The sequence below is a fragment of the Orycteropus afer genome, unplaced genomic scaffold (genome assembly GCF_000298275.1).
Source record: "Orycteropus afer afer isolate SDZICR_OR568_19922 unplaced genomic scaffold, OryAfe1.0 scaffold00010, whole genome shotgun sequence".
Taxonomy (NCBI): Eukaryota; Metazoa; Chordata; class Mammalia; order Tubulidentata; family Orycteropodidae; genus Orycteropus; species Orycteropus afer.
The window spans coordinates 20,581,747-20,594,507 of NW_006921597.1; the positions used below are offsets into that span (position 1 = coordinate 20,581,747).

At 40.2% G+C, this 12,761-nt stretch overlaps 1 protein-coding gene across 1 annotated transcript in view; it reads left to right on the forward strand.

Annotated features, from left to right (window-relative positions):
• The window catches only part of CLCC1 (chloride channel CLIC like 1), a 20,879-nt gene extending 9,528 nt beyond the window's left edge, over positions 1-11,351 (forward strand). Inside the window, exons 4-10 of the mRNA XM_007950517.2 lie at positions 1,055-1,276; positions 2,026-2,166; positions 3,528-3,621; positions 6,455-6,552; positions 6,811-6,957; positions 9,372-9,713; positions 11,082-11,351. Coding sequence (XP_007948708.1) covers positions 1,055-1,276; positions 2,026-2,166; positions 3,528-3,621; positions 6,455-6,552; positions 6,811-6,957; positions 9,372-9,713; positions 11,082-11,351 — 1,314 coding nt within the window. The remainder of the gene's footprint in view (positions 1-1,054; positions 1,277-2,025; positions 2,167-3,527; positions 3,622-6,454; positions 6,553-6,810; positions 6,958-9,371; positions 9,714-11,081) is intronic.
• Positions 11,352-12,761: the final 1,410 nt, after the last annotated feature.

Consider the following 12,761-nt stretch of genomic DNA (forward strand, 5'->3'; position numbering starts at 1 on the left):
CCATACTGCTTTCCACAATGGTTGTACCATTTTACAGTCCCACCAGCAGTGTATGAGAGTTCCAATCTCTCCACAACCTCGCCAGCATTTGTTATTTTCTGTCTTGTTGAAGATTTGCTATTAGTGTTGGAGCAAGATGGTATCTCGTTGTTTTGATTTGCATCTCTCTAATAGCTAATGGTCGTGAGCATCTAGTCTTAGAAAAAAAATTTTTCTTATTTGTATTAACTGATTAATCAATGTAAAATGTTGTTTAATACGATTTTACTAAGCTGAACACACTAATAAAAGTAGTTAAAATGTCATGCATATATATGGAAGCCCATATTTTGCTGCTTTTTGAGATCCTTTTATTTTTCTCATTTGTAGCTTGTGAGTTTTATCTGAAAACAGTGTCAGTAAAGGGAAAACACATTTAATAATAAAATACTTTAGTAAAATTTACAGTAGCATACATAGAGCTTTACATTTTAAAAAATGCTTTTCATATGTATGATCTTTGGTTTTTATGTCAGCCTGTGAGACAAACAACTGGATATTGGTGCCCCTTCTCCTCACCTATCGACTATCTTGTTACCCAACATTTTAAAATAATAATAGGAAAAAACCTACTTTATGACTATGTTGTGTATTAACAACGTATGTTTGGCAGTAATGAATGCTGAGATGTGAGGTGAGAATCATGCTGGCTATAATGGTTAAGATTATGCATCAGCTTGTCTAGGCCATAATTCTCAGTGGTTTGGCAATCATGTAATGATATAATTTGGCAGTTACATAATGTTGTAATTTGGCAGTGATGTAATGATGTAGTCACCTTCCATTTTTTGATCCGATGTAGTCATCCTCCATTTTCACATAATGGCCTGGTCTTTGGAACCTTAACCATATCGATAAATGAGGATTTGATGTGCTCTTATTTTATGTGGATGGAATACTGCAAATCAATTTTATGTTTAGTTACAGGTGACTTTCACTTAGAAATGTTTCACTGAGTAGTGTAATGATGAAATTACCTTTTTCTCTTGCTTGTTTTTTGGTAAACTTGATGCAGCCTGATGAGAACAATGGTGATAAGCATTATGATGCCGAAATTATCCTGAAAAGACAGACCTTGTTAGAAATAGAGAAGTTTCTCAATGGAGAGGACTGGAAATCTGGAGCCTTGGACGATGCACTGAGTGATATTTTAATTAATCTTAAGTTTCATGATTTTGAAACATGGAAGTGGCGATTTGAAGATTACTTTGGAGTGGATCCATATAATGTGTTCATGGTAAGGTGAGACAAGGGGTCATAATTATGGTTCCTTTTTAAAAATTCTGTTAAAAAATCCACCATAATTATGTCAACTGGGGATCAGTGCAGGAGCTCCGGGATAGAGTGGGAGAACAAAGGGGAACAAAACTCAAAATCATAAAAAAAAAAAAAAAAAGACTCGGTTTACTGGTCTCATAGAGTCTGGTGAGACCCCTGAGACTATGGCCCCTAGTTACCCTTCAGGTCTGGAACTGAACTCACTCCTGTGGCTTCCAGCCCAACAATGGACAGGTATAGGGTAAACATTTACATCAGGTAGACACCCTCCTAAGAGCATCAGTTGTGGGAGAACAGAAGGGCAGTGTTTACACAGGGTGACAGCTCCAGGGCTGGGGGGTGCGGGCAGGAATGCTTAGGAAAGAAGGATACAGGGAAGAGGTAACTATAAGGAGGAAGTGGGAAGAGAGCTCCTACATGGGGGAATTGCAGTCAACTTCATGAAACACAATGTGTATGAACTGCTATATGGAAAATGAATTTGCAAACTTTCACCCAAGTCACAATAAAAATAAAATTTTAAAAAATCCACCATAATTATGTTAAGAACCTGTGTTAAATTGATGATACAGCATTGATGACCACACAGTAAAATTGTGCAAATGAATTTTACATGTTTGAGTCCAGTTCTTTGGTTTTTATTGAGCATTGGCGTTTTCTCATGGGGAGGACGGCTTGGCAGTGACAGATGTCTGTCCTGTTCTCCAGGTGCTTCTGTGTCTGCTCTGCATTGTGGTGTTAGTGGCTACCGAGCTGTGGACATATGTTCGTTGGTACACCCAGTTGAGACGTGTTTTATTCGTCAGTTTCCTCGTCAGTTTGGGATGGAACTGGATATATTTATACAAGGTATTAAATAGGTGGAAGCTTTTTAAGTGTAAAGATGTTAATTATTCATAATTTTAAAAAAAGCTTTAATCCGTTTAGAGTACTCTTGTCCCAGGTGTGGGTTGGGGGCAGTGCTTGGTGGTAGTAGGGGGAGGAAATTGGTGGCTGCTTCGCTGTATGTGGTTTTCTGCATGTTTGAGCAGTTTGTGGGAAGGGGGTGCAGTCCTTATTTTTGTAACTCAGTTCCTGCTGCATGGTGTTTGGACAGCTAAGTCGGAATAGAGCTAGGCAGACACATTTAAAAAATGTCTTAGGTTTGTAATTTTTGGGTCGTGTCTTTTCATTCTTTGCTGAAAGAGATACCAAAATATTATTTTAAAAAATTTAGTGGGATGGTCATGGTAGAGAGCTTAGAAAAGAAAGAAATTCGTTTTTCAAAATCACCTTTAATTTTATCACCTAGGGGGGATAAGCACTGTCAGTACTTTGAGGTATTTCTGTCCAGTCTCTTTTCTAAGTTGTAATTATCTTACAAAATTGGGATCTTACTGAAATCTTGTGGGAGACCAGGTTCAATTCCGAGACAGTGTACCTCTAGGGAGGAAGGCCTGGCAGTCTGCTTCCAGAAATCAACCATGAGGACCTCTGGGGCCCAGCAGGATGTAGACTGGGTTGCTGTGAGTCGGGCCAACTTGATGGCCGCCAGCAGCAGCAATAATATGAAAACTTGAAGGGACCACTGCTATCCCTGTCAAAATAACAATCTTTATTGTGCCCAGATGGATCAATTTTTAGAAGACTGAGTGAGGTAGCCAAATAATTTATGTTAGTAAAAAAATCTTATTCCTTAACCTGTAAATTCTAGAACTAATCATTTACAAATTAAACACCTGGTTTTCTTTTGGACAGGAAGTTGGTTTGGTTGAGTATAGTTACCACAGCGCTTTCTTGCCCAACTCTGATTTATAAAAGTGATTATTTTTTATTAGTCTGAAAACCATCCAAAGCAAAACACTAAAAGAATTAGTCATTTAATACATATAGCTATATTTTGGGCATGGTAGGAACTATGTTTGAACTGGTTATAATTTTTAAACAGTCTTTTCAGTAATGACGTTTACCCTTCTCCTCATAATTACCTACAAGAAGGCATTGCCATTAATGCTTTATCCTTTCTTGTTCTGATAAGACTCTGTGCTTTGTCATGAGATGAAAAGAGCTGATCTGTAGAAATAATATCTGTATGTATATTTTTATTAAGATTTTTTAAACAGTCTGTCTGGGGTGAATGGTGGAGGCATGGCTGACCTCGAGTTGTGTGGGTGTGCAGGCCTAGCCTGCCTGGTTAGCAGCCTTTCATGGTCCCCTTTGGTGTTGGTCAGCTAGCGTTTGCACAGCATCAGGCCGAAGTTGCCAAGATGGAACCATTAAACAATGTGTGTGCTGAGAAGATGGACTGGACTGCAAGTATCTGGGGTAAGGTGTTTGTTCACTTGGCCTTATTTTGAATAGAATTTCTGAGAATGAGAGAAAATCAGAGTCATTACAAAGAAAATGGTAAAATGCTAGGAGTAGTCTTCACTTGAATATCAAAAGAATATGCAAAATTGCTGATCGTTTTAATAAAATATTCTATAGAAGAATCCTGATCAAAAGGGAATGAATGGGGAACAGACTTTCTAATTCTCAATGGAAGCCAGACTTTCTAGGGCCTTTGAGGCTGGATGAACTCCCAAAACTATTGTCCTGAGATAATCTTTAAACTTTAAACCAAAACTATCCCTTGAAGTCTTCTTTGACCCAAATTATAGTTTATTTTAATAAGTAAAGCATGTCAGCCTTGAGCACTGTGCTCTTTTAAAGAAGAATCTGTGTGAAATAAAATTGATAACAGCAACTCAACAGGTTAGATATGAAGCTTAGGGGGCAATGAGTTTAAATCAATGGCAGTGGAACAATTTGGAGAAAGATGGTAAGAATGTGTTCACAACTTGAAGAACAGACATTGTTACAATGGTATATGACTCTGTTTCACTAGAAAGAAAAGAATATGCAGAAAGAACCTTAGGTTTAAGACTAGTGACTTGCTTTCATGTAAAGTCCCAGGGAAGGGCTAGAACTCACATGTATACTGCCTAATAACTGTCTGTCTCCTCCTACTAGACCGTAAGGGATCATATGCTCACTTTGGTTTACCTAGTCCCTAGCATAATGTATACTGTACATTCTAGGTCCTCAGCAGAAGTTTGCCAAAAAAGAGAATGTGTATTTTATGTATATATTGTTGTTGTTGTTGTTATGTGCCGTCGAGTCGGCCCCGACTCATAGCGACCCCTCCTTGGGTTTCCGAGGCAGTATCACTACGGAAGTAGGATTGCCCAACCTTCCTTCCGAGGAGTGGCTGGTGGGTTGGAACCGCCAGCCGTCTGGTTAGCAGGCAAGTGTCTTAGCCACTATGCTACCAGAGCTCCCATGTATATATATATACATACATATATATATATGTGTATATATATATATATGAATTAATACTCATTTTAGATTTAATCTCATTATGAAATCTGACTTTTAATCTTTTTTTTTTAAATAAGGGCAAAATCATTTTACTTTTGTTGTTGTTACAGACGTTGTAAACTTCTCAGTAATGTTGACTGCCTTAGTTGTGTGTATCTAGCAGTGCATATGGTTTAATGTTCAAGGTACTTTCTAAATGCAGGTCCACAGTGACTATCCTAGAGTGGAGTCTCAGCTGATTCTGTACCTCAGGGCATCCGAGATGGATGTTTCTTAAAAACAGTCATGGGAACTAAAGCAGTGCAACCTTTTTTTCCTGGCTTCAGGTGACAATGAAGGACTTTCTCTAGTTGAAGTTACTTTTCCAAATGTAGGTAAATTGGAAAAATCAGATGAGCTAATATTCTTTGTTATTTTGTGAAATCAGTTAAGAGCTGATTTTTTAAGTTGAAGGTGGTTGTAAGAAAACACAGATTCCCACGTACCCTTTATCCAGTTTGTCCCAATGGTAACACCTTGCACAACTGTACTAATACAGTACCACGTCCAGGACGCTGACCTGTATACATCCCACCAACCTTACTCAGATGCCCTCAGTTTTCCATTCAGCAATCCACACACATTCCATTTTTTGGCATTCACTGCAGTACCCCCAGTGCAGTAGCATTCTTCCCACTTCTTCCCGGTATCCACTTCCTTTCATCTTTCCTTCCCATCCTCTCCCTCCCAGCTTCCTAACTCTATCCTTGAAAAAATGCTGTCCTCTTGATCTCATATGGTTGATTATTCTAATGAATGCGTACACTCCTGTTATCACTGTTCACCTTACAGGTCTGTCATTTGGCTGAAAGTTGAGCCACGGGGGCTGAGTTCAGTTTCCAGCTTGAAGGGTATCAAAGGCTATAACCTCAGGGGTTTCATCAGTAAGCCTGGTGTTTCTGTAATTTTGAATTTTGTTCCACATTTTTCTCCAGCTTGATCCAGGACCTCTTATTATGATACCTTTCAGCGTGGTCAGTAGTAGTAGTGGGGCACAGTCTAGTTTTTCTGGTTGCATGGTCATGGGGACTAGAGTTCACATGGTCCATTAGTCCTTTGGATTGTTTCCCTGTACCTTTGATTTTCCCTCATGAATCTTTGCTCTGGATGGGAGAGACCAATAATTGTACCTTAGATGGCCACTCGTGAGCTTTCAAGACCCCAGTTGCTACTCAGCAAAGTAGGATGTAGAACACTGTCTTTGTGGACTGTGTTAATGCCAATGGACCTTCATGTCCCCTGAGACTACCGTCCTGAGCCCCCATGTCTAGTAAAGACTGATTTTTAATAACTTAACTACCTTTTAGAAATTTTTAGAAAATATTTTATATGCATAAAACTTGTATAATTTGAATAAACCAAACCAAACCCACCACCGAGTCAATTCCAACTTACAGCGATCTTATAGGACAGGGTCGAACTGCCCCATTGGGTTTCCAAGGTTATAAATCTTTACAGAAGCAAACTGCCATATATTTCTTCTGCAGAGCGACTCTTAGGTTCAAACCACCAACCTTTTGGTTAGCAGCTGAATGCCTTAACCACTGTACCACCAGCACTTCTATAATTTGAATAGATTTTTTAAATATCTGATATGAGAAATAAAAAATTTTAAAATTAGCATTAGTATCTGTAAAGGTACTTGAAATTGATTGATTGGTAAAGAGGGATAAAACCCAAATATCTTATTTGGGAATGAAATGCCACTTTCAAAGAAACTGATTCAGTGTTTTTGTCTGTTTGTTTCTCTAAATAGAATGGTTTAGGAGTACATGGACCGTTCAAGATGACTCATGCCAAAAATACTATGAGCTCGTAGTAGTCAACCCTATTTGGTTGGTTCCCCCAACAAAGGTATAGAATAAATTCTGTGAAAATTACTTATACAAAGTAAGTAAAAAATTCCTGTGTATTTATAAAAAATAACATTTTTTTTAGAGTAAATATATATTTTTTGACCAGCGAAAATTAGTTTAATTACATAGTGATTTTCCATATTAAAACTGGCATATGGCAGCCTTTTTATGTATATAACATAATGTCAACCTCAGTGATAGTGAATTTTGCCTCAGTCCTATTGAGGGAAAAATTAATCTGCTTCTTTTGTTTTAGGCCTTGGCAGTTACTCTCACCAACTTTGTGACGGAGCCGCTGAAGCACATTGGGAAAGGAAGCGGTGAATTTATTAGAGCGCTCATGAAGGAGGTCCCGGTGTTGCTGCACATTCCATTGCTGATCATCATGGCACTGGCCGTCCTGGTTAGTACAGCACCATGGACATTTAATAGGACTTGCAGAAAAACTGATCACATTTCCTTGATGTTGTAAATCAGGCTAAATCATGCTTTAGGACATAAGAAGGTGATTTTTTTTTTTTTTTTCAGTTTGAAGAGTTATTTTTAATTACAGAATATTGAATTTTTTAAAAAATTTTTATTGTGATTCGGGTGAAAGTTCACAGAGCAAATTCACTTTCCATATAGCAGCTCACATACCCTTTGTCTCATGACACTGAGTGCAATTTCCCACAATGCAAGCTTCCCTCCCATGCACTCCTGCCCCCTGAGATGTCTCCCTGAGCAAACACAGCCCTTCAATAGATGGATCTATCCAAGGAGTCTGTCTACCTAATGTAAATGTTCAGCTCATATGCCTGTCTTTTTTGTGGCTACAAGCCACAGGGGTGGGTTCAATTCCAGACTTGAAGGGCAGCTAGCTGCCTCTCAGGGGTTCTATCAGGCTCTGTCAGACCAGCAAACCTGGTCCCTTTTTTAAATGATTTTGAGTTTTGTTCCACATTGTTCTCCCACTCTATCCAGGATCTCCTACATAGATCTCCCTCTGAGTGGTTGACAGTAGTAGCTGGGCACCATCTAGTTCTTCTGGTCTCATGGTTGTATAGGCTGAGGATCACATGATGGACCAGTAAGAATGTGATTATTTAAGTGGTACAGAGTTTTTTTCTACTTATATGCATATTAGGGAGCTCTGGTGGTGCAGTAGTTAAGCACTTGGCTGCTAACCAAAAGGTCAGCTGTTTGAACCCACCAGCTACTTCATGGGAGAAAGATATGGCAGTCTGCTTGTGTAAATATTACAGCCTTGGGAACCCTATAGGGATTCTATAGGGTCACTGTGAGTTGGAATTGACTCGACAGCTGTGTTTGGTTTTGGTTTGGACATGCATATCCCTTTCGGTGGGGAAGTGGTTCTCTGGTCTGTAGTGGTCATAGTAGTGATTTAGAATAACCACCTTTGCAAATTGGCTCTTTGAATTTGGTGAATAAATACATGTGAAATCAGCTGATTGTTTCCTGTCAGAGAAAGGGAAGCTTGCTTATTTCAGTCAAATTTGTGCAGCACTGAGAAGGGAAGAGCGTTGAGCTTGCACAGACTTGGAAGTGGATTAGGGGCAGGTCGGTGCTCTAAGCGGCATTTGGAAATCCAGGCACAGACGATTGTCGCTCAACATTCACCAATGGTCTGTTCAGGATTTCTTTGTTGATTTTTGGCACTTGCCCAAGTAAAACTGTTACCACATAACACAAAAAAAATAGAGAACTTAGATGTGCCGAGTGAAATTATTGAATGCTTGTTGTCCTCCCTAAAGATACAAAATTCACCATGTTCTATTTACATTGAAATAGTACCTTTTTTGGTTTTATTTTGTTTTTGACTTGTGATGATAGGATTCACTAGTTTAGGATGTTGTTTTGTCAGGGGACATTAGTTCTATAGTAGTAGTTTAGTGACAGAAACTCTAAGCAGAAACCCCCATCATGCCTTGTTGCTGTCTGTACTCCCTAACTTAACATCTTTGACTTTTCCTGTCTTCAAGTAGTAGCATTTCTCTCATGTAGCAGTTTTCAAACTTTTTGGTCTCAGGACTGATTTATATTCTTGAAAATTGAGAGCCACAAAGAATTTTTGTTTATGTGGTTATATTTATTCGTATTTACTATGTAAGGAACCAAAGCAGAGAAGTTTTTTAAATACAGGCATACATAGGGACACATCCTGTGAGCAGTCAGTGATGGTGCTGTCCCTTGTCACAGAGGCTCTGGAAGACTCCACTGTGCACTCAGGAGAATCGAAGCCACCGATCGGGTCTTTGTATCACAGAAAGCTTTGATCTCACAGATTCTGTGAGAGTCTGAAATCTCCAGGGTGCCTCGGGCCACTCTGAGAACTGCTGCCTAGTGAGCCCATGGAGTGTGAATCAAAACTGGCGAGTTTTACTGAAGCTTAGGTATAGGTGTGTATTTGTAAAAAATCTACAGCAGAAAGTATTTACATTATGATGTGCAACTTTAGTTTTCAACATTTACCGTATATAATGGTTGTAGACAACATGAGCAATTATCAGAAAACTAGAATCTTCTCATTTAAATTTCTAAGATTCAGTCTAACTGCCATTATTATGATAATCCAGTAATCCAATCAAAATCTGTCCAGCTTATTGAAATACCTACTTAATATTGAGTGATTTCTTAAATTGTATTCACTACCATGATCCTTTGTTAGTCTAAAGAAGTCTGATGCAAATAAGTGAAATAAATGTTTATGTATTAATGCTACGAGTACATTAAATGACATAACTTTCTTAGCACCCTGAATAAAACACCTAATTGTAAGTCAGCCACTAAGTACTCAGGAACTGTGTTTCCTTTCAGAGCTTCTGCTACGGTGCTGGAAAATCAGTTGGTGTGCTGAGACATGTGGGTGGTCCTGAGAGAGACGCTCCCCGGGCACTGCCCCCAGGGGAGAGAAGACATCGGCAGGAAATTGATTATAGACCCCGTGGGGGAGCAGGTGATGCAGATTTCTATTACAGGGGCCAGATCGGGCCGGGCGAGCAAGGCCCTTACCAGAAGGCAGATGAGGGTGGAAGAGATGCTGTGAGGCAGAGAAATGTTCCCTTGAGGTTTCAGCCTGGCAACGAGAGCCCCGAAGTGCTCCGGGCGTTTGAGTTCCCAGAGGCAGAGGCACGGGAGCGTCCCAAGGTGGTGCCCAGTGTAAGTCAGCACCTGTTTATTTACTGTCCCTTCACACTAACCTACATGCCTCCTGTAGAGCTTTGTGGTTACTGTGTTTTAATGACTTACATCATCAGTAATAGTCACACATCCTCACTTCCTTTATGGTTAAAAATCCTCCTGAGAAATAAAATGAGATTTAATTTTTATTTGAAGTACCATCTAGCAGTAGTTCATTAGAAGAGATAGTAATTGATATGAAACTCCATAGGAAGCTGACATCTGAACGTGCCTGAGATGTGTGCCCTTGAGACCAGGGCGCAGTCCCCCGAAGGTCCCGCGTCCTCAGAAACTGCTGTAGAGCTCTGAAGACTTAGCTGGAGGAAGAGGGGCCTCGGGGCACATCCAGAATCCCTCCTCTTCCCAATCCCTTTATGTCATTGGCTGCCTAGACTATACTTTGTACCTGAAGCATGATGGAGATTTCTTCACTATTGGTCATTAAAGGGACATTTCCCATTTGAGAGAGAAATTTGTATTGTCATTTGCAAAGTTTAAGTTGCACAGTAAACTTTTGAGAGAGAGTTATGAGCACCAGAGAGCCTAAGAAATTATAGAATTCCTCTCCATGGAGTGCCTTCAAAGAATAAACATATCTGTAAGCATCCAGGAAAACTTAACTTATTCCCTAGGTTTTAATGGTTATAGCTACCTCACTTATCCCCAAAATCATGCAGTGGCTTCCCAGATCCCTTCAAGGGAAAGCCAGAGTTACCACCCACTCCGCCATTCCCTTACTGATCTGGCCTCCTCATCCCCCGTGTTCACCCACTTCAGCCACAAGGGCGTCTTTGCTTTCCTTAAGCTAAGGGCTTTGGCACTTGCTGTTTCCTGTCTGGAATGCAGCCCCCCTGGATGTTCACATGGCTCATTCCTCAGGTCTTTACTCCTGTGTCGCCTTTCCAGACTACCCTAATTTAAACTGCAACCTGACCCTGCCCCTCTCCCTGTACTCTTTACCTCTTTTCCCTCCTTTTTCTACATAGCACTTATGACTACATATTAAACTATGTATTATACTTTCTTAATTTTTCTGTTGCCAGGAGCATAATATATGTTCAGTAAATGTTTGTTGAATGGATTCTCAGCAGGCAGGAGCAGGTAGCAATACCTGAAAGCATCTTGACCCTTGACCCTTTTGACCCTTCCCAGGCTGGGCCACTAGACTACCTAGCATATCCTCTGAGGCTTAATCACTTATCATCACAGCCCAGCTTGGGAACCAGGATTTGAAATAGAGTTTGCCACAATAGATTTGGATAAAAAAAGCTTATTTAACATTTTTGATTACTAAACTTTCACATTAACTGACACAATGAAAACAAACTATAATTCTGTATTTTATAGCATAAGACACCCATTTTGGATACAAAGCCAAAGACTGGTGAGATCCCAGGAGAAAGCACTCTGAAAGAAAGCAGTACTAAAAGCAGCCATTTGGCTAAGCCTGTCTCTGGCCCAGACCCGTCAGGAAGTGTGGAAGGTTGTCCTGCAGTGGAGAAGGCCCAGGACAGGACTGAAGCCAGAGGCAGCCCCAAGGAAGACAGCACAAACAGTCCAGTGGGAACTGCAGCCGCAACATGTGGGAAGGACGCTGACGGTGGCCTGTGTGGCTAGAGCAGCATGGCCACGGACGACCACTCTGAGGTCTTCTATGGGTTTTCCAAAGCATACTCTTCACAACTCCCTTTGCTCTTCAGTACTAACATTCTGATATTTACCACAAAGGTGCCACCTTATGTGTTATTTTTACTGACAATCAATATTAACACAAATGTGTATAAAAAAAGGCATCCATATAATTTCATCTTCTCTTCGGTTTTAAGACGTATCGCACCAAGTGATAATTTGGGAACAGGGTCTTAGAGAATTTGTGTTATAAGATGAACCTGTGACAGCTCTGATGGTGGATGATTAAGAAGGCCTCTTTGAGTTAGGGGATATTGAAAAAAAATTTTTGTTTCAAGCATATATAGGAACCAGCTAACTGAAGTGTTTGCTGCCTAGTGGAAGTCCTGGAATACCTACTTTAGCTAACACAGAATTCATTATGGTTTGGGTTCAAATAGTGTTTCCGAAGTGATTTAAGTACTCAAAAAGTGCTTAAAAGGAAGGTCTAGTAGCAACACGTTCAGACACTGGCCACAGCGAGCGCTACCTGTGTAGTCGTGGTGAAGCCTCAGTTACTTGTGTGAATGTACCATGGATCAGTGTGAACGTTCATTTCATGTCCTAGCTTCAGCTCTCAACTCTCGCAGCTGTGACTGGGTCTGCTTTCCCATTGCCCCCACTTTAGCCTCCTTTAGCCATTTACTTTAGCCTCCACTAAGACACAGCTGGGGAGCTCTGATAGCATAGTGCCTAAGGCACTTGACTGCTAACCAGAAGGCTGGTGGTTCAAACCCACCAGCCACTCCTTGGAAGGAAGATGGGGCAATCTATTTCGGTAGTGATACTGCCTCGGAAACCCAAGGAGGGGTCACTATGAGTCAGGTCTGAGTCGCCGGCACATAACAAGAAGACACAGCTGCAGATTACCAGGGTAGCTTGTTGAATCAGTGCGACTTAGAGCACGGCTCTGTTCTTTCCCCGCTGAAGAAGTGCACAGGCTTTCTAAGACTTATGTTCCCTCCTACTCAGAATCGCAGCTGTGAAGTCTGTTGGATGTTACTTATTTATATTAAACCATATTGTCTTGGCATTGGAAGTTTGGGTGTTTATAGTTCTCCACACAGAAGAACACCATCATAAGGGAAACAGATGGTGTTTCACTTAACTGCAAAGACAGGTGATATGATCAACATTTTTTGTTTTTCTGATTTTAGGGAGTATTCCTGATTTTAAGCAATTTATACATTTTGCACATTTGCTTAACTAGAAAGCAACTTTCACATATATTCAGGTGCCTTTTATTTTAATGGTATTCATAGAGGTTTTGTTCAACTGCTTACCAAAAATGAGTAGTAGTAAGTCTTAAAATTTTCATGCAGGCATTTGTTTCAGAAAGAAACATGTATTCAGAACAGT